Source organism: Equus quagga, chromosome 12, assembly GCF_021613505.1.
Source record: "Equus quagga isolate Etosha38 chromosome 12, UCLA_HA_Equagga_1.0, whole genome shotgun sequence".
NCBI lineage: Eukaryota > Metazoa > Chordata > Mammalia > Perissodactyla > Equidae > Equus > Equus quagga.
Window position 1 is genome coordinate 46,614,079 of NC_060278.1, and position 21,739 is coordinate 46,635,817.

Sequence of the window (21,739 nt, forward strand, 5' to 3'; positions counted from 1 at the left end):
GAGAAGAAGTTCAACTTCATGAAAATGAAGAAAATGCTAATTAAAACAGTGATGTCACACTTACCGGATAGGCAAAAAATTTTAAAGTTAATGATACACGTTGGCAAGAATATAGGATATCACTGTTGTAGACTACATCTGTACAACCTGTTAAGAAATATGTTCTTACGGAACCAATTTAAAGGTGTACATATCCTACAGTCAGGAATACCTTTCTTTCGTATGTGAACCAGGAGATACGCAAAAGAACCAGTGTGGCATTCATATCAGCATGGTTTCTTAGTGCAAAAAGGCTGCAAACAACCCATATTCATCTCCAGTAAAACAGATAAATTGTGGCAAATTCATGTGTGGAATCCTTTACATCAGTGGACAAGGATGAAATGCAGCTGAATAACAATGAGTGTGTTGTATAGTAAGTTGTTAAAAAAATACACATGGTATGATTTATACACTTATACAAATATGTTTATATAAAGTGCCTAAGATATGCAAAGCTAGCTATTCCTTAGGAATGCAAATATATGTAATATAGTATAGGTGAAAGCAAAGAAATTATTAAAAATTCAGGATAGTGGATGTCTCTAGTCAGGAAGAGAAAGGATAGAATCATTGAGTGCCACACAAGACTTCAAAATAATAGGAATGTTCTTTCCCTAAGTCAGGTGGAGAGTTCAGTGTATCATTATTTTTGTAAATGATATTCTGGTATTCTGTATCTGCTTCACACATAATCAAGATAAATTTTTTAAAATATACAATATCTAAAATATATAAAATATACAATATATATGTAGTGGGGTGCATAAAATAACAGAGTTAGCATAAAATATTAGAGAGTCTACAAAAATCCCAAAGTAAATAAAATAGTAACTAAATGAAGTGAACAAATAAAAATAATAGAATTAGTAATCATGAGAAATAATAGAGAAAATGATAGTAAGAAACCTCAGTAGCTACTTGGAAAAATGTAAAATTGAGTCATCTTTATACAAAAATAAATTTCAGATCAATTTATACTACAATAAAGGTAGCAAAAGAAACAAATGATTATTTAATATTTAGAAGAACTTTATAAACATATCTTAGGCAAGAACCATTTCCCCTCTAAAATAATGCCACAAAGTTAACAGACAATTTGTCACCTAGTAAAAATATTTCCAACGTTGGAGATAGAGAAAGTGTTAACACTTTAATTTCTGGCAATACAGAAGACTAGAGGTTCAAGAAGCCTCTCCTCTTAAAAATTCTAGATAAAAGATTTCAAGATCTTTTTAATGCATAAATGACCTGGAGAAAAAATAAGTGGATTCTTCAGAAGAAAGAATTGAGAAGAAAGCACAAATCTAGTGACAGTCAGAGTCAGCATTTGTCCCATAGTATATACTTATCTATAGAGTCCCAGTGTCTGGGTGTAACATGGCACATGGTCAAGAAATTGATACCTGGGGCTGGAGCAGAGTGAGAGATTATACTGGAGAACCTTGTATAAAACCCAGCAGTCCTCAAAGATAACATTCTCAGCAGGTGAAGTAGAAAAAGGAAAAGACCCTATTAAGGAGACTTTGATCATAGGTAGCTGTCTCCTTCTTGGTTCTGGGTTGGGTGGAGAGAAGAAAGAAAAGCCTTTCCTGAGAGTTCCTAACCATGAACTTGTACTCAAACAGGTTTGGACTTCAAGCCAAAATTTAGTTTTCAGAAGTCCTAGGTAGGCAGTACCACTAGGCTCTTGGCAGAAACAAACAAAAACCTTCTCTGAAGAAATGCACTTTAAATCAGATTTCAAAGAATCCACATACAAAGTTCCAAGGAACAAAAACTCACACTCAAAACTCTTAAGGCAATAAAAAAGAGCAAATAAACAAACAAAATTTTGAAGTAACAAAAAAGAAGACCATAGGTGAAAAAAACTAACTTAATAAGAGTTGACTGAATATCAAACTTTGGAACTAGACAAAGAAAGAAAACTTTGAGATTACTGACAGCAAATACAGAAAAATTCTAAGTACAAGAAATTAAAAAAACACTATCAAAATTGATGAGGCTGACTTGAAAAAAAGGTAAAGCAGAACCACCATAAATTTAAAAAACATAATTGAGGGGCTGGCCCAGTGGTGCAGTGGTTAAGTGAGCACGTTCCGCTTCAGTGGCCCGTGGTTTGCTGTTTCGGATCGCGGGTGCAGACATGGCACCGCTTGGCAAGCCATGATGTGGTAGGCATCCCACGTATAAAGTAGAGGAAGATGGGCATGGATGTTAGCTCAGGGCCAGTCTTCCTCAGCAAAAAGAGGAAGATTGGTGGCAGATGTTAGCTCAGGGCTAATCTTCCTCAAAAAATTAATAAATTAATTAATTAATTAAATTTAAAAAAATTTAATTGAGAATAGAAACCCCATGGATTAAACAATAGAGTAAACACAATTGAAGAGAGAAATAGAAAATACTTTTGATAAAACTATACAAAAATCAGCATAAACAGACAAAGCAATGGAAAATATGAAATGGCAGTTACAACATATCACATCTAGAAGATACATGAAATCAGAATTCCAGAAAATATTAGAGAAGAGGAAGAAATAGTATTATTGAAGAAGACATAATGGCTAAGATTTTTCCAGTTTGGTAAAAGAGATCATAGATAAGGAATCCCAAGGAGGATAAAAAGAAGAAATCTACAACTAAACTAAGTATTCATATATATAATTAGAAAAATAACAAGAAAAAGACAAACTCATGAAAAGAACCATGGGCAAAAGATATAAACATGTAATTTACAAAAGATCAAGTGATCAATAAATATCCGAAAAGATTTTTAGCATAAGTTGTTATCAAAGCAATGTAAGTTTTTAAAGATACAATTTTCATCAGTAAAATTAATGATGACAAAACAATACTCAGTACTGATGAGATGCAGGAAAATGAAAATTCATACAAACTACTGGTTGGAAATGTAAATTAGTTTACTGCTCCTGTTAGATGTTTGGGAAGATTGATCAAAAGTCTTACAAACATGCGTAGTCTTTAACCCAAGCTTTCTCAACTGTGGCTCTATCAACATTTTGGGCAAATAATTCTTTGTTGTGGGGTGCTGTCCTGTGCATTACAGGAAATTCTGCAATCCTTGCCCTCTACCCACTAGATGCTTGTAGCACCCACCTCCACTCGGCTGTAACAACCCAAAATGTGTCCATATATTGCCCAAATTGCTAAATTGCCCCTGGTAGAGACCAGCTGCGTCAACCTATTATTCCCATTCCTAGAAACTTCATTCTAAGGAAATACATTTGTAGGCAAAGATTGAGCTACAAGAGTGCTTCCCTCAGCATTGCTTCCAAGTTTAAAAATTTGAAAAGACTTATGTAAAAGACTAATATAAAATCATAGGAAATTGGTTAAATAATGATATCCACACTGCATAATATAACTTATTCATGCTAAACTTCTTCCATCTTGAAAAAAAGGATACTTTACCGTATATCTCCCTATACCTATAGCCCATTCTCTTCTCCCTTTCATAGCCAAAATTATTCAAATTATTATTATCTACACTTCATATCTTCTTCCTTTTTTTTCACTTCCTCTTCAACCTACTCCAGTCTGGCTTAGTCCCCCATATTGTTATTGAATCAGCCCTTGCTAAGTAACCAATGACTTTCAGTTTGCTAAATTTATGCAAACTTTTCTCCTTCTTATTTAACTTCACAGCATCATTTGCCATTGCTCATCACTCATTTCTTGCTATTGCATTATCTTTCCTTGATTTCTCTGATAAGCATAATTCTCTTGGTTTTCTTCACATTTATCCGCCTCCTTTACATGCTCATCCTACTCCAAATGGCCATCAGATGCTGGCATTCCTCCATACTTCTTCCAGCTCTCCTCTCTTCTTATTCTGTGTTCTTACTCTAGGCTATTTCATTCGCTTTCATGGCTTCAATTATTATTTATGAACTGAATATATTACGTTGTATTGATGAATCAAATATACTCAATTTTGTGACTCTGGTCAAGGCTGCTGTTCCAAGCAACAGACTTGTATATTCAACTATCCATTTGACTTCTCTACTTGGGTGAGTCAAAGTCATCTCATATTCAAATATGTCCAAGATTGAACTCAAGACCTCTTCCCTACAATGGTGCTCCAAATTCTGATCCTCCTCTTTCCCAATCTTAATGGTAGCATGCTCCTTGCAGAAATTTAGGAGTAATTTGTGAACTTCCTTCTCTTTTACTCCATCACAGCCAATTCATTTTCAAGTTTTAGTCTTATTTGTATTCTTCATACTTCTAGAATTCGCATCTCTCCAAATTTACTGCCACTCTTCTACAACAAACTACCATTAATTCTCACCTGGACTACTACTTCTAAGCTGATCTCTTTCCCATTCATTCTTCCCTCTCTCAAATTCATTATTCACATTGTACTCAGTGTGATTTTTTTAAAAGAACAAATTTCATCATTTCAATCATTGTTAATCTACCTACAAGTCTCCTAGGATAAAGACCAACATCTTTAGGATTGTCTAGGGGGGTACATGTTCCATTCCTGGCCTGTTCTCCAGCCTCATCTTCCAACATCTTTCCCCTTATTCTTTCAACTTCAGTTCTAATGACCTTTTTTCAGTTTCTAAAACTGAAAAGTTTTTGTTTTCTGCAGTCATAGGTGTCTAGCAGACACTTATCCTTCTGTCCAGAAGCTCTCTAGCTATCTCCTTTCCTCACTCACCATACACACACACACACACACACACACAGTCTTATTAGTAATTACAATTTCTTCATACTTCAGCTGAGGCATCACTTCCTCTGGAGAGTTCCTTCAGATTCCCAAGACAAGCCAGGGTTCATTACTATGTAGTCTTATAGATCTATGCCCTTCTTCTCTAGAGCATTTAAAGCAGTGATTAATTTCTAGCAGACTATAAACTCAATGGGAGCAGAAACCATATCAGGCTTTGCTCAAGATTATCTCCCTAATGCCTAGCACAACGCCTGACCCACAGAAGGTGCTTAATGAATATTTGTTGAATGACTGAAGAAAACTGCTATTAAACATGATTTTCAAGCAGTTTGAGTTGGCCCTCAGAACATAGAAGCATCCTAAATCCAGATCTCTCCATACATCACATCCCTCCCTGGCCCCTGAAAAAAGTCCTAAGATTACCAAGGAGAACAAGAAAAACTACACATGACCCACACCTTCAGCATGACTAGAGGACAGAAGAGAAATCTCAAGTTGCCTATCACTAGAGAAATAAACATCAAATTCCAAGAGTCAATACAGTAGCTCCTCCACTTGCTATAAACCTATGGGTGTGGAAAACAAGGAGAAAATGAAGCTTACTAAATGCTACAAAAAGAAATGAGGGGCACAGAGGACACAGACAAAATCACCTCCAGAAGGAGAAAGTTAAAACTGGCCAAATACAGTGCTGTGACGCGATAGTTCATCTACAGAATCAGCTACAGAGAAGAGCATTGAAAGTGAGAGGATTGCTTCTGGGGAAGGAGCTAAATAGAGAGAGTTGCTCACTTGAAGTTGCAGCAAAGAAGGAAGCAAAAGTGGAAAAATAAGGATTCTGCAGAAACAAAACCACAGGACACCACCTCCTTCCTTTCCCCACAAAACATCATGTCATTAAAGAAACCGGACTTTACCATACTGACAGAAAAGAGTGCACTAGAACTAGGAATTCTGTCTATAAAATGCAAGAGAATAAAAAAATGAGAACCCCATAAAAGGTCACTGCAAAAAGAAAACAAAATAAGAATCTAAACGTTTCAGCTAATTAGTATTCCTGAAAACTGTAATGTAACATTCCAACTTGAATTAAATATCCTTAAATAAGAACTAGAAGCTATATTTTTAAAAACCTAGAATCGTAAGTTCACAAACTAGCAACAGAAATGAACCAAAAAACAGAAATATGCAGCAAGAGATTTGAACTCAGCAAGCAAACTAAAGAAAAAGACAAAACCATATTAGATATGAAGAAAAATTATCCTTGTCCCAAGGAAAATAGATTTGAATGAAAATTTAATAAAGCTCATTAAAAGAAGACAGAAAAACAGCCAAGCAAAGGAAAATGAGATAAATAAGAAAATGGGGTCAGAGAGAGAGAGATTAATTCAAATGGAAGAAAGGCAAAGAAGATCCAACATTAAATATAATGAGAATCACTGAGATGAAAAACAAAACAATGAAAAAGAATATTTAAAGCTGTAAACTAAGGACAAGTTCTTAGATTTTAAATAAGAGGAAGCCTAAATGGATATATTGAAAGGGTCCACCGTGTACCTGAGAAAATGAACCTAGAATGATAAACTCATATCCTACTAAAGGCATATCCTAGTCAAACTGTTTGTTTTTAAAAGACAAAGAAAAAATATTCAGATCCTCCAGGCAAATTATGATGTCCAAGAATGGGAAGTGAATAAAAAGGGCTACAAAAACCTATATTAAGTACAATCTCAGTTTCTGTATGTGGCTCTGTGGGGTAATAAGCATAAAAGTCAGATAGAAATAGGACTGCAAGAATAAATAACAAAATGTTAGCAATGAATTACAGGCGGTTTTATTTTCTTTTTGTCCTTCTCTATTTTCTAAATTTTCTAAAATTATAATGAATTATTACTATAATGTAATTAAATAAAATGTAATTTAAGAAAATAACACAATACAGTCAGTTTAATTGTTTGAGATCCCCTTTCTTGGATGGGAGTAAGGCATGAGGGCTGCACAGGATGCTAAAATTAAGATGACGATCAGCCAATAATACAAGGATAAATGGGAAGTTGAAGTATAGAGACATAAAATGCTGTGTAAAGTTGGAGACAAATAATTGTGCCTTCCTGCCAACTATACATGTGTGATTTCTAGTTATCAACCTATGGACACATAGCAATACAAGGCCAATGGTAGAGTAGAAAATCACACCTAGAACAAACATGTTAGACCCAGGTAACATAGCTCATGTAAAGGTAGTTTTTGCAACCAGAGGTAAATTATACTGGATTTCAGGGTAACATGGTTGGGGTTAAAGTAGGTTTGGGATGTTCCCATTAGGTGGAGGATATTACTCTGGACGTACACACACCATCATCACTATCTGAAAGTCATCTATGAGAAAACAGGAGAGAAATGAGAGACTACACTTACGAAATATCCTCCAGTTCATTATCTTTTAACTTTCTTAAAATACATTTGAGTTATTTCGCTAAAATACAACTTTTATAAGATTTCCATGTCAAAGTACTCATTGTTTTTCAATGATTAAGTCCAACTTCCTGTAAGACCAATTCAGTAGCTGAACCCAAAGGAAGTAGAAGCAGAAGAAAATAGCTAAGTTATGAGAAAATTACATATACATTTCATTTATAATATGTATAAAAATAAGATAGATTTTAGCATCTTGTTGAGAGAACAGCACTTCATAACCAGACAAGGTTTATACCAAGAATCTGAGGATGGTTGAATATTAGGGCGTATATTGATGTACTGTATTATTTTAATGGAGAAAAATTCCATACTGATCTTTTAAAGGAGAAGAACTCTATATTGATCTTTCAGATGTTGAGTAATTATTTGATAAAATTCAATATTCTCTTTTTTTTATTTTTTGGGGTGAGGAAGATGGGCCCTAAGCTAACATCTGTGCCAATCTTCCTCTTTCTTGTATGTGGGATGTCACCAACACGTGGCTTGAGGAGCAGTAAGTAGGTCTGCACCCAGGATCTGAACCCACGAAACCCCATCCACCGAAGCAGAGCGTGCAAACTTAACCATTACACCACCAGACTGGTTCCTCAATATTCTCATTTTAAAAGGTAGTAGTTCCTAAAAATTTCAATACAATTTTTAAATATATATTTATATGTATATATAACACTGTTAGGTGATTACAATAGTGTGTGTGTGTGTATGTACTATATATCCAATAGCCAATATTATGTCCAGAAAAAATCAAGGATGCCCACTTTCATCCTTAATATTTAATATTTATCATCATTCTCTAAGTGCTAGTCAATGTGACAAGACAAGCTAAGAAATGAAGTAGAAAGATTATAAAGTCTAAGATAGAAGTACAAATATTTGCAGACAATATAAAACTGTCTACCTGGTAAACCCAACCATTAGAATTAGCAGGAAAATTCGTAAGGTGATCATTCAGACATAGCATTCTAAATCTGTAGTTTTCTTATAAATCAAAAATAATTTAAGCAAGATGATGAAAGAAAATCCTATTCACAATAGCAATACAAATATAAAATAACTAGGAATATATTTAATCAATACAGAACTCTCTTAGAGGTCAATTTTAAAGACTAATAAATTGAGGGATGAAGCATGTTGTGGAATGCTAAGGCTCAAAAATATTGAAAGTCAATTCCCCACAAATTAATCTATAAATTTACACAATAGCAAACAAAATTTTAGCTGATCTAAGACTAAACATCTAAGAACATCTTTTTAAATGAATACTGATGATAACTAATGCTGATGATATGAAGGGTAACACATATAACAAATAAGATGTACATTTTCTTTAGGGCAATTAAACAACAAATAACAATATATAAGAAAAGTCTTAATAATGTGCTAGCCTGTTATCAAAAAGACAAAGATAACAAGTGCTGGTGAGGATGTGGTCAAAAGGGAACCCTGGGGCACTGTTGGCAGGAAGTAAATTGGTACAGCTATTAAGGAAAATAGTATGAAAGTTCCTCGAAAAATTAAAAATAGAACTACCATATGACTCAGCAATCCCACTTCTGGAGATGTATCCAAAGGAGATGAAATCACTATTTTGAGGAGATGTATGCGCCCCCATGTTCACTGCAGCATTATTCACAATAGTCAGCACATGGAAATAACACGACAGTCCACTGATGGATGAATGGATAAAGAAAATGTGATACACACACACACACACACACACACACACACACATCCATACAATGGAATATCATTCAGCCATAAGAAAGAAGGAAATTCTGCCATTTGAGACAACGTAGATGAACCTTGAGGGCAAAACGCTAAGTGAAATAAGTCAGATAGAGAAAGACCAATACTATATCATTTCACTTACATGTGTAACCTAAAAAAGTCAAACTCATAGAAACAAAGAGTAGATTGGTGACTACCAGGGACTAGGGGTGGGGGAAACGGGGGCGTATTGGTCAAAGGGTATAAATTTCAGTTGTAAGATGCATAAGTTCTGCAGATCTAAAACCGCTAAGAGAGTATATCTTAAACTTTCTTATCACAAAAAAAAGGTAACTATGTGAGATGATGGATGTATAATTAACCTTACTGTGATAATCATTTTGTGTACATAAATCGTCACATTGTACACCTTAAACTTATACAATATTATGCATCAATTATATGTCAATAAACCTGGAAAAAATTAGAAAAAAAATATGCTAGCTGTTTACATCAGCCCTGGTTCTCCAGAGAAAGAGAACCAAAGATGATAGACTGGATAGATAGATAGATAGATAGATACATAGATAGATAGATTTGTTTTAAGGAATTAGCTCATGCAATTGTGGAAACTGGCAAGTTAAAAATCTGTAGGGCAGCCTGGCAGGCTGAAACCTCAGGCAGGAGCTGAGTCACGGTCTTGAGGCAGAATTTTTTCTCCAGGAAACCTCAATTTTTGCTCTTAAGGCCTTCAACTGATTGGCTGAGGCCCACCTACATTATCAAAGGTAATCTCTTTATTTAAAGTCAACTGATTGTAGATGTTAGCAACATCTGCAAAATACCTTCACAGCGTCACCTAGATTAGCGTTTGATTAAATAATGGTACTAATGCCTCGTCAAGTTGACACATAAAACTAATCATCGCAGCCCTGACTCAGAAATTTCACTTTCGGGAATTCATTAGGGCAAAGATATACGTGTAAGAATGTTCGCTGAAGTGAGAGAGCTCAAACATTACCGTGAAGTGGGTTGATAGTGCCTAGAAGGACACAGAAACATCCCTTTGACTTCTCCATACGAAACCTCCAAACATGGTCAGAATGACACTTGCATAAGTGCTGTTAACGCTAACTCTTGTGTTCATGTAATGCTTCAAATGCTTTCATGATTCCTAAGATCAAAGTCAGTCTCTTTCTAACACACGAAGTCTATTTCCTAATTATATTTCTAGTCATTCTGGGCTCTTGATTCCGGTAAATCTCCTCTTTTGCCAAATCAGATGAAGTTATCACCAGGAGGTCAGAGAAAGAAAATAAAGTTATGATCCTATATCTGAGGATAAGGGTAATAAACAGGTCTGGAGGCCTAAAATTCTCACTGATATGTTAACCCAGTTTCCAACAACAAGGACAAAAACGTAAGTTGAGGCACTTGTTTTTAAAAAAATTAACATTTACAGTTTAAATTGCAGAGAAGCGCAGCTAACATAATCCTAGATCTTTGTCAGATGAAGAATTTAACTCTTGTTATTGTAGATTAGCAATAAGGCAGAGAAGACCAGTATATGTTGAATATTTAGAGCCAAACTTCGAGAGGAACTCTTCACAAAGTTCAAGAATCACATTGAGACTAAAAACTTTCAGAAGGAAAATTTTATAGGCAAGCTATAAAGCCTCTCACTGTCAAACAGATTCTGTCCTACACCAGAGTGGGCAGCTGCTCATCTAGGGCAAGCTGCTTACCTGGGGTAATGTAAATCTTACAGACCTCAGAAGGGAACGTATGCCAGAGTCTCTTAAGAGCTGTACAGTTATTAATAATCTGATGGAGCGATTGCTCAATCTCAGACTGTATTGCAGTTACAAAATAAAAGTTGTTTTAAATGGCTTTCTGTGCTTTATAAAAATGTGTCCCATTATGTTTGCTCATCACCCAAATGAAATATTTTAGACTCAAAGACAAATTGTGCCTTTAGGTTAATAATCAGATTAATATGGTCAGATCTAATCTACTGAAAATCTTAGATACACCACTGCATTTATTATGTTCATTCACAAGTTAAAATTCAAATCAGAAACTCTTTTGAAGCCATTTTTAAAACTATAATTGAAAATTACTCACAATATAATAAATTTATCAGAAACAATATAATAGATCTATCCAATTAAAAAGCAAAGGTAGTGTAAATTTATACATCTTAACTTTACACATTTAAACTGTTCTATATGTTAAATATTATTTTAATAATATAACAATATTTGGCTCTGTTCAATTTTCTAAAATGCATAATAAACTAGAGTATATATAAATATATGCATAGACAAATGCATCTATGGATTTATAATAAAAATTATATAAACTCATAATTTTCCTGAAGCCTACTGACCTCAAAAAACTGATACAAGGGTAATCACAGGGAGGAAATGGAAGCATTTCAATGCCTGCTGTATTGTGGAAAAGAGAGAAAAAAATGCCCTTAAACCGAATATTTGATTATCTAAGGCCATCCTCGTAAGCAAAATATTTTCCCTCCATTACACCTAATTATTTAATTGTTTACATTTACTAATGAAATGAAACAACACAAAATAAACAATTGTAAGGGGCTGTTTTTCAGCAAGTGCGTAATCATCAATCAACATGTACAGAAAGATTCTTAAAATTATGTGAAGCCGGTCTGTTTAAATAGAAAGGCATATTTTACCCCAATCAATGCATAAAAGTAAAATTCTCCATAACTGAGGCATGTCGCTTTGCTGTACAGCTCAGCTGTAATGATCCCCACACACTGCACTTGCACATCAATTATGATAATCATAATCACGGTCGTTAAGCTGAATGTTCATTATTATCAGGATGCTGGTGACAGCAGATTCAATCACCGGGTGCAATGGGCAAGCAGTCACAGGCCCACCCAAGTTTCTGCAGACAGCGATGTGCCACATTAAATCTATGATGTGTTCCACATCCCACTCCATTCCAAAAGCCGTAGACGGTAAAGGTCAACTTTATGTTCTGTGCAATATGCTTAGGTTCTCTAAATTAATTCTTTGGAGTACTAGATATTTTTATGCTTTGTAGCTTATAAAATTCTGTTTAGGACCAAAACGCACATGAAAATAACAAAAAAGGGCTGCTCTCCTATTGTAATTCACCTTTAATAAGGCATGTGAGGAAACGCTCTATCAACGTGAACCATCTTAAAAGTCTCTTCCTGAATTTTCCAAACATAGGAGAACAGGAAATGGTTCTATGAAAATCAGTTGTTTAACATGCATATGAATACTCATTCTAATTCAGATACAGGCCTTAGATTATCATTTGTGCTTCAGTAAATATGAACATATGTGAATGTTTTGACAATCAAAAGAATATTTATAGTATACTGAATTTTTTATTGTCCAACTCTTTTAGACCTACCCGAATAGATTAAATTAATAGTTACTGACTGGTAGATACTGCTTATTTAATTTCATTTGTATTTTAAATATCGAGATCAGCACAATAAAGAATTTATAAATAGAAAGTATTTACCTGAACTTAAAAAGTTGGATGATTTAAGACAGACCTAGAATCTAACAATTTAACTTGGGGCATTTTACAAAGAGATTAAAGAAACATGAGTAAGTTATATATATGGACGTTATTTTATTATTGATTTCCATACTTTTAAGAAAAAACCTATGTATGCTATTTTTCATGATTGATTTTCATACTTTCAGGAAAATATGGTATTATTTGCTCTCAATTTGCTGACTTTGTGACGTCTTTGTATAGTGTTCTTCAGATCAATAGTATTAAAAATAAAACAAAAATATTAAATAACATTTGATATATTAATTGATTTAATGTGAATGTGATTAGAGAAAGAGTATTTTATTAACATTTGATTCTCTAGACTGATATCCTTTAACACAATTGTGTAACAAATCATTTGAAAATTATACCCCCCATGCTTAAAGATGATAGAAGAAAAAGAAACTTCTCCATGTGGACAATCTTAAAAACTGATGGGAAAGGTGTAGAACAGGAAACAAATGTACTAATTGAGCTGTTTCCTGACTGCAATCAATCTGTGGCATCCAGCTAAGTCTTGTGTGTATTTAAACGATTCTAAGTAGTCCATCTTCCCATAGCAGAAGCATAAAACCATGTCAGCCTTTCCCTTCCTCAACATTTTGAACTCAACAAATCTAGTCTCCCTAAAACTATCCTTAATCCAGTAATAAGGAATAAGGTGTGGTCTCCAATCTCCATAATCAAGAAACTAAGTTTTATAAAAATAAAAATAAGATGATTTTAGCAACTTACATGGTACAAATCTCATCCAAATCATTTGACATCAAATCAAAATATAAACTATTTTTAATAGTCGTAAGATTTTATGCATAAACAATAGAATGACTATTTCCGCATTGTGCAGATATGAGCCACACAGAAGGATAATTCGTTTGTTTAATATGGTTATTCGAAGAGATCGAAAGATAGAAAGAACTAGGAAGGGAGGAATTTAAATTTGCATTTAATATTTTTCTACATGGCTTTGTGTAGGGTTAAGTGGATTAATGATTTATTAAGATTTAAAGAGGGGCTGGCCCCGTGGCTGAGTGGTTAAGTCCGCGCGCTCCGCTGCAGGCGGCCCAGTGTTTCGTTGGTTCGAATCCTGGGCGCGGACATGGCACTGCTCATCAAACCACGCTGAGGCAGCATCCCACATGCCACAACTAGAAGGACCCACAATGAAGAATATACAACTATGTACCGGGGGGCTTTGGGGAGAAAAAGGAAAAAATAAAATCTTTAAAAAAAAAAAAAAAAAAGATTTAAAGAATACCTACACTTTTCTCTCTTAATTTTCAAGAACAATTATTTGCTATAACTTTTTGTCTGTATACTTTCTAAAAGTATACAGAGACACAGAACGACTCCTCCAAAAGAACAAAATAAATTATTTTTCTTTTTAGTGAGTATCCAAAAGTCCCTATGTTTCCATGAAGCTGCTTACTTCAGTCACATAAATGTGTATTCCTGGAACATGTCAGAATGTATGAAGTGAATGGGCTCTATAAGACCAACAAGAAGTGCTGTATTATTTTAGGAAAGAAGCTTTTACACAAAGATCTTTCTTACTCTGAAGTAGCTTAATGTCCTAGGTAAGTCACTTCTATTTCAAAGAAACAACACTTCCTTGAATTAAATAGAATGGTGAGAAGGCATACAAACAAAAAATGTGTATATGTCAAATAGAAAATGAGATGTAGGTCATATTACGCACATTTAAAATACAAAGTTAAATAAATAGTTTAAGAATCATATTTAGTCTATATTCTGAAAGGTTAAATACTAGGTAAAAAGAAATGCCTGGAATACTTTTACTGTAGATTTTTATGAACTAACATCATCATCAACATCTAGGTTTATCAATCTATGGACCAGATCCAACTGCTCGCTGTAAATATCCCCTATCCAATGGAATTATTATTTAGTGTTTTAGAAGGCCACTTTTTTTTTAACGATGACTTAGTAGCTGCAAAAGAAAAAGGCACTTTCTGAAGTACCCACGTTACTCTCCAGCATGACTTACCCTTGGTAATTCTATATTTACAACGTCCTTTAAAAAAAAGATTTTTTCTTACAGTTTGGTAAAGTAAAAAAAGATCTCATTTTTCTTAAGGGTCTGATGTGATTCTTCCTCTTGAACAATGAGAATCCCTCTACAACTTGTCTTTTCCTCTTCATCTTTGCCATTCACAAGCTGAAATTCCTAAGCCATTTACACCATAGTAACAATTCCCTTTTTTGTGTGTGAGTATAGGCATTCTTCTTGTCTAAGATCATTTCCACTTATTTTTATTTCTGGAATATGACCTTTATTGTATTTGCCTTTTAGTAAGGTGCCTTAAATTCTTTTGGAAGGAGAGTGTGTGTAAATGAATAAATCCTCATTGACAGAATATTAATAGAACCAACAGGTTTCGTAGGACATGGAACTCATGGCCCAACCCCTTGCCAGAAAATCACTTACTACTTCATTTTACATATGCCATTTTGCTATAAATAAGCTATAGTTTCTAACTGCTAGAGAGTAGGTTAAACACAGAGTAAGAACTTTCCTTTTCACCTCCTATAGTATAAGACATCTTGGTGTTTCCCCAATTCGGAAATTTTTATGAGTGCTAACAAATATTATTTTGGAATCAGATAAGCAATATTCATTTGTTTTCTTCTTTTCTATATCGTATATATATATATATGATATCACATATATCTCTATCTCTTTCTATCGATCTATAAAACTATCTACTATCTATCTATCTATGTACACACAGAGATTGAGAGAAAGCAAGCAAGCGCTGATCTTGACACCTGAGTATTGGCTTAACTCCATTCTGTGGCCACACATTCAAGCCTTGACCCTGGTTGGCTCTGCCAAAGCTAATGATCCATGTCATTGATCACAGGGTGGCTGAACTATAAAACATAAGAATACAACACTAAAAAAAACCTTAAAACAAATTTCTTACTGACAAAAGTCAGCAGCACCATCTTTGCATAAAATGGCTATAAATAGTTTTGTAACCATAAAGGTATTAACTGCAATGAGAATATTTATATTTACTGTAATCACATATTTTTGGCCTTTTAAAAAGAATTAAGATTTTTTAAAATGTTGCATCAACTCACCTTGGGACAGATCCATTTCTTGGGATTTTCATCTCTGAAATGCTGACATCCATAAGAATTGGGACCATACTTGCTTGAAGAATGCATTGATGGGACGTATTTTTCATTTTTATGGTAGGAAGAAAATGGCAAAAACCTGAAAGAATATTTAGATGATATTCTTAATTTGATTTCCAGAGACATTTGATTTTTAAAAATCAGAATTTAGGGAAGTAGAAAAGTATAGTGAAAATGATACACGGCTTGGAATCAGAATGCCTGGATTCCACTTCAGCCTCTGCCACCGAAGATCTCTGTTGCTAACTTCTATGACTTTTCATTTCCTATTCTGTAAACAGAGATCCTAAAACATTCTTCACAGAATTTCTGTGAGTCTCAAATATTTCGTAAATATAGACAATGCTAAATAATAAATTTATTAAATAATGGTGCCAAATAATTCAAAATTCATCACGTAAGTAAAACTGTTCTTAATTTTAAAATGATATCCCCAAATGAAAAGGATGGCCAATATACATAATTCTCAGTGAAATGGGTTTTCTTCAAATCTTAACTCATCCAAATAATGGAGGCGTTTTTGGTAGAGGTTGTAAATAGTGGAAGTTTTGAGTCAACCAGACCTGTATTCACTCTTACTTTTGTCCTTGCTAGCTGTGTTCTCTCATGCAAGTTGCTTGACCTCCGGAAGATTTTACTTTGTATAAGGTTGTTCTAAGGAAAGAATAATTTAATATATGCAAAGCTTAACATGGAGGCTGAAAAGAGCAAGTGTCCAGTAAATAAGGGGGTGCTGAAAGTAGAAGTTAAAATAGAAGTAGCTTGTTGCTGTAGCTCTCATCATCATTATCATCATCATTGTTACTTTTAAGTGTTATTATGGTCAAGATAAAAGACCAAACTTTGAAAACCCATATAAACTCTCCCAGAACAGCTAAGATTGTGATATGCTTGTAGCGTAACCTGGTGAACTGTTAAAACCCCTCACCAAACCCTCTGAAATAAAAGTAAAGGAATAAAAAAAGTTATAAACCCACAAGAAGAAAGAGGACAAAAGAGGAGAAACAGCAGATGAAAATATCAACAAATTTTTGGCAGATGAAAGCAGATAGAAAATTCAAAAACTGAAGTCTCAGTGCCGGAAGAGGGAGAGGCCAAAGAGAATTAAGGCAATCTGTCCCGCAGAACCCTGGAAAAGCTCAGGAACAGAAGCTTCAGTAGAGGGTGAAAGTGAGGGATGGACACAGATTAAAAGTCTACGCAAGGAGGAATCAGATCCCCAGGTTCCTTGCCCAGTCCATGCATCCATAAGAAGAGGCTATTCTCAGAAAACTACACCAGAGAGCGCTGGGCTCAGGGAAAGCAGGCACAGCAGAAGGCCAGAATGAGGCACCAAATGGAATATATAGATTTTAATTCAAAATCTACCCATCGAACTCTTCCCTTGCTCATCTCTAAGTGAGCTGGCTATTGGATTTACATACTTCAGAAGACTAATGCATCTTCTCAAAAGAAACAACTTCAAATATCAACACTTGGGGATTTCTTAATTAAAATGTCACATTGTCATGCAACAAAGTCTATCAGTCAAAAAACCACTCTCTCACACAAATACAGTTACTAATCTCATTTTTAGAGTCTCTTTTTCAATATGAAGTTAAGAATGGATTACCAGTTGGGGAAACTGCCAACGTTAAAGAAAGACACAAATCCAAACATGAAAGATATAGGAAACAGATCTAATGCAGAAAATAGGAGGAAACTTCAGAAATTTTTAATTAATATAATCAATGGAAATACAGTATCAATGAAATTAGAGGTAGATGCTGTTTTAAATAAAGGGAACCTTTCAAGAAAAAGACCAAGCTCTGCAAAATAAAAAATATTTGTAGCAAAATTAAATATTCTGAAATTCAGACTTTGAAAAAATAAAGTTGAGGTTCAACAAATTTATTGAGCCTTTACCATATGCCAATATTTTTGCATACATTATCTCTTTTCTTTTTTTTTTTTTTTGAGGAAGATTAGCCCCCGAGCTAACATCTGCCACCAATCCTCCTCCTTTTGCTGAGGAAGACTAGCCCTGAGCTAACATCCGTGCCCATCTTCCTCTACTTTATATGTGGGATGCCTGCCACAGCATGGCTTGACAACCAGTGTCATGTCCACACCCAGAATCTGAACCCATGAACCCTGGGCCGCCAAAGCAGAACGTCAGAACTTAACTGCTGCGCCACCGGCCCAGCCCCCATTATCTCATTTAATTAAGATGAGAAGGTTTTTTTTTTTTAATCTCAATTCAATTGAAAATTTGTGTTTCTTGCCATTACATTCACAAATTTGTTTAAAAAATAATAAGCTGAAGATAAGCAGTATTTCATCAATTTTCAAAACTCTCTACAATTTCTTTTTAATGTCTATTAATAAACTCCTTTTTAATATATTTCCTAAGAAAACATTTTCTAATACTATCTAAAATAAAAACAAATAAACAGAACACAGAGCTTTAAATTACACAAGCATGTATGACATATGCTCCTGGGAGAAGAGCTCTCACAGAAGACAGATTATGGTCCTTCCTGTGCTAATTTGCACATGGGATGGACATCACACACACAAAAATTAATGTGGCCCCAATGTCCCTGAGTATACAAAGGAGGTGCTGTGAGCGGCTGCTGCATTTCCAGTTTTTATCACTTCTGAATTGCATTTTAATAGTACATTTTTCTTTTGTGTCTGAACGCAATTTGCTTTCTCAAGGGAATGGATGGCTGAGAAGACAATGCTGAAAGACTAGGTATTTCCTTGTACATGAATTAATTTTCATTTAGCCATAATGTTTCATAAAAGCAACATGTATGCATCTTCTTAAGTGTATGTATGTATGTGCATATATATTTTTTCAAAAATATTTAGATGTTTTATAACTTTCAAATATATATCTTCAAATTAGGAAGTAATTATTTAATTCTCAAATGGGGTTTGCTCTATAAAAGTACAAATATCTATGAAAACCCTAAAAATAAATTCGGTTTATAATCAAACTTACAGATAATAATCAATTGCTTTTAAAAATGTTATTTTTACCTGTTTTAAATATTTAGTCAGATATACTTTATGCTTGCAGGGAGTACTTTTCAATTCACTGAATACCATATTAAAGAAGAAGACACGAGTTGCCCTCTTATTTTTTACAATCTCATCAAAGATACAAATCTGGCAGAAATTCTTCTTCTTAAATACAATATGGAGATATAGTCGCATATACAAGCAAGTCATTACCTGAATGTCTGGGCAGTGAGAGAAAAATTTGTAGAGGTTTCAGGAAGCAAAAATTTTAAATAGTCAGCTTCAGGGAAAATGAGTCCATTGCAAATGTATCATGAAGTCTTTACACTTTGAGTATTAATATACTTAATATTATTTTCCACATAAGAAGACTAATGAATTACACTTATTTTTTTCCTCATAACTCTCATTTTTCCCCCTTCTTTATAGTTCTACTATTGTCACTCATAATTCTAGGTTTTCCTACAACCCATTTATTTCACTGCCGGATAATTCAAATCTACAAATTATGAACTCCTATTGCCTATTGATTCAAGCCTATATTCTTCAGCCCAGCTGTCAGGCTTTTTAAAATGGACTGGGTCTGTTCAGTCTCCTACCACTCTTTCCATTGATGCCATTCTCCTGTCTGTCTTTCTGTCTGTCTTTCCATCCTACCTCTGCCTTCATCCGTGCTACTCTTCCTGAAATGCTGACCCATATACTTCTCATCTTTCAAAATCCAGCTTAACACCCAGCTTTCCTAAGCAACCTATTTGTCCCACTCCAGCTCACATGGATTTCTCTATGTCAACATCATTCGTTAAGCAAACATTAAATGAAATGCTTTTATATACTAAGCACTTTGAAAAACACCGGGATGTAATGATGGAAGATGCAGTATACTTCAAAGGAATTTACCTTATAGTAGAGAGTGGAGAATGAGACAACACAGTAGGACGTATTAAGTTTGGGGATGATATACACACAAGAGTCAATTAAGGTGCAAAGGAAGGTTTATGTTTGTATATGCATATGTGTTTGTAATACGCATATGTATATGCACACAGCGTGGGGAGTTATTGGCAGAGAGTTTGGGGGGTGGGGCCTGAAAAAGTTATCGCCCCAGACCTTGTAAGCCAGAGCAGAGGATTGAAAAACTAGTAGAGTTAGTCAAGTTTAAGAAGCTGGTGCAGGCTAGTTGAGACAGAAGAAACAACATATACAAAATAGGCAGGTGAGTTGGAGCACAAAAAGGAATGCTGAAGGAACTGAAAGGGGTTCAACATAGCTAGAAAATTGGGTTCTTTATGAAAGAAAGAGAACAGATCATGAACATTATGGTGGAGAGGATTGTTCAAGGAGAAAATGTAGAGTAATATACCACAGAATACTTTATTTTTACATATACAAATTTTGACTGCCTGAGAAGGTAGTTATTCCAAGCCACAGTGGATTCTGGCTTAGGTAAATCATCTTAAAATGTACGTGGTGGTAACAATTTATAGATATCAAGATACATGCTTATGGAATTGGTCTCCAACACCAAATATATTCTAGATCAGTCTTTCTCCGTTAAAGGGCTCCTAGTGAAATGTATGCATTAAGCACAAAGCAGGAAAAAGGGACACTTTATTACCAGTTAGGAATTTGGTTCCAGGCTGCAATAAATGTTCCAATGGGCTATGCAAGAGCATCCAAATAAGTCTTTTTGCCTAGGATAAAGGCAGAAGAAACACCCAACCAGAGCAAGTTTGTTCCAAAATTGATAGCAGTTTGTGTAATCCAACACTTTCTAAGGTGGGAACTAGTCTTTGACTTGACCTCAGAGTCTTGACAGCTAGCAAAAGCAGACATATGACAACGTAGAAGTACCTCCAGGGAGAAGAGCCTTACTCTCTAACCATTGGTCAAAGAATGGAAAAGGAGGGACAGGCTCGGATTCTCCCCAGTGGGAGCAAATCCTGAGAGGTCAAGAGAAACTGGAGAGAAGGAAACCTCACTGGAACATGGCCCCATGTGGGACCGATCACCACAGCACTCCTCCTCCTGGAGCTGATGGGGTAGAACGTATGGGAGGGAAAAAGAGAGGGCAGGGGAGGCAAAGAGAGCCTGAAGCTTCCCCTAGAGGCAGCTCCTTACAATACTGAGATGGGTACTGACTGCTCAGCCTGTATCAGATAAGGAAACTGTAGGTAGATAATAAACGCTGGATGACTTGATTCATAGTTAATTCAACCCACCAGATATGCCTTAAATAACTGCGTTCAACACATCATACTTAGACACTACGGGTATAAAAAGGTGAATGAGCAGATGCCTCCCCTAAGACCCTTAAAATCTAAAAAAGGAAAAAGACGAGTCACTATAATAATATAAAGGGGGGAAAAAGGAAAGCTTCATGATAGAGGTAAAACAAAGAGTATGAGAACAGAGAGCACCGGGGACAAGATCTAACCTGAGCTGGGTTAGACTTCACTAGACGGATGGGGAAATGGAGGAAGAGGACACAAGTAAGGGCCCAGTATGATTAGATGATAAGACGAAAAAGTTTGGGACACACCTGTGGGGTCTGATAATTATGTAGCTAATTTGCTGGAAAACAGGAAGAATGGCCTTCATAAGGTGCTTATACTGGCTCCCATCAGGACAGGCTAAGCTTAAGCAGTCTTCTCATCTTACTTAACATCTCGAGGGAATCTTATCCCGGTTACATTCTCCTTTCTCACAGATGCTACTGCCAAACTCTGTGGCCATCACTTGGGCCCTAAGCTGATGCTCTCCGTGAGGGGCAGACCTGACCACAGCATTACTTAGGGTAATACTACTGGGGATCAAGGAAGGATGGCTCATTGTCACATTCATTTCTGCAAACTGTGTTGCTAAATCACATGCCTTGTGATCCTTTGATACCAAGACTTACTTGACATTTTCCACCTTTTATTGGAAGAGATTCTTTTCTTATTTATGAATTACTAAACAAATACAGGATTCTGACATACTAAGTGACTACCAATACATTCACTCTTTCATGTGGGGAAAGAAAACAAAAATAAATACATTTCTATCATTTCAGGTTGG

General features: G+C 35.0%; 1 protein-coding gene across 3 annotated transcripts in view; it reads right to left on the reverse strand.

Annotated features, from left to right (window-relative positions):
- Window positions 1-21,739, reverse strand: part of SPATA17 (spermatogenesis associated 17) — a 196,395-nt gene that overhangs the window by 37,556 nt on the left and 137,100 nt on the right. For 2 of the 3 annotated variants that reach the window (XM_046679665.1, XM_046679664.1), the window contains one exon: window positions 15,614-15,749. In XM_046679665.1, the coding sequence (XP_046535621.1) occupies window positions 15,614-15,749 (136 nt within the window). Of the gene's footprint in view, window positions 1-15,613; window positions 15,750-21,739 lie in introns of those variants that run through there. The other variant, XR_006891207.1, reaches the window with a different exon arrangement.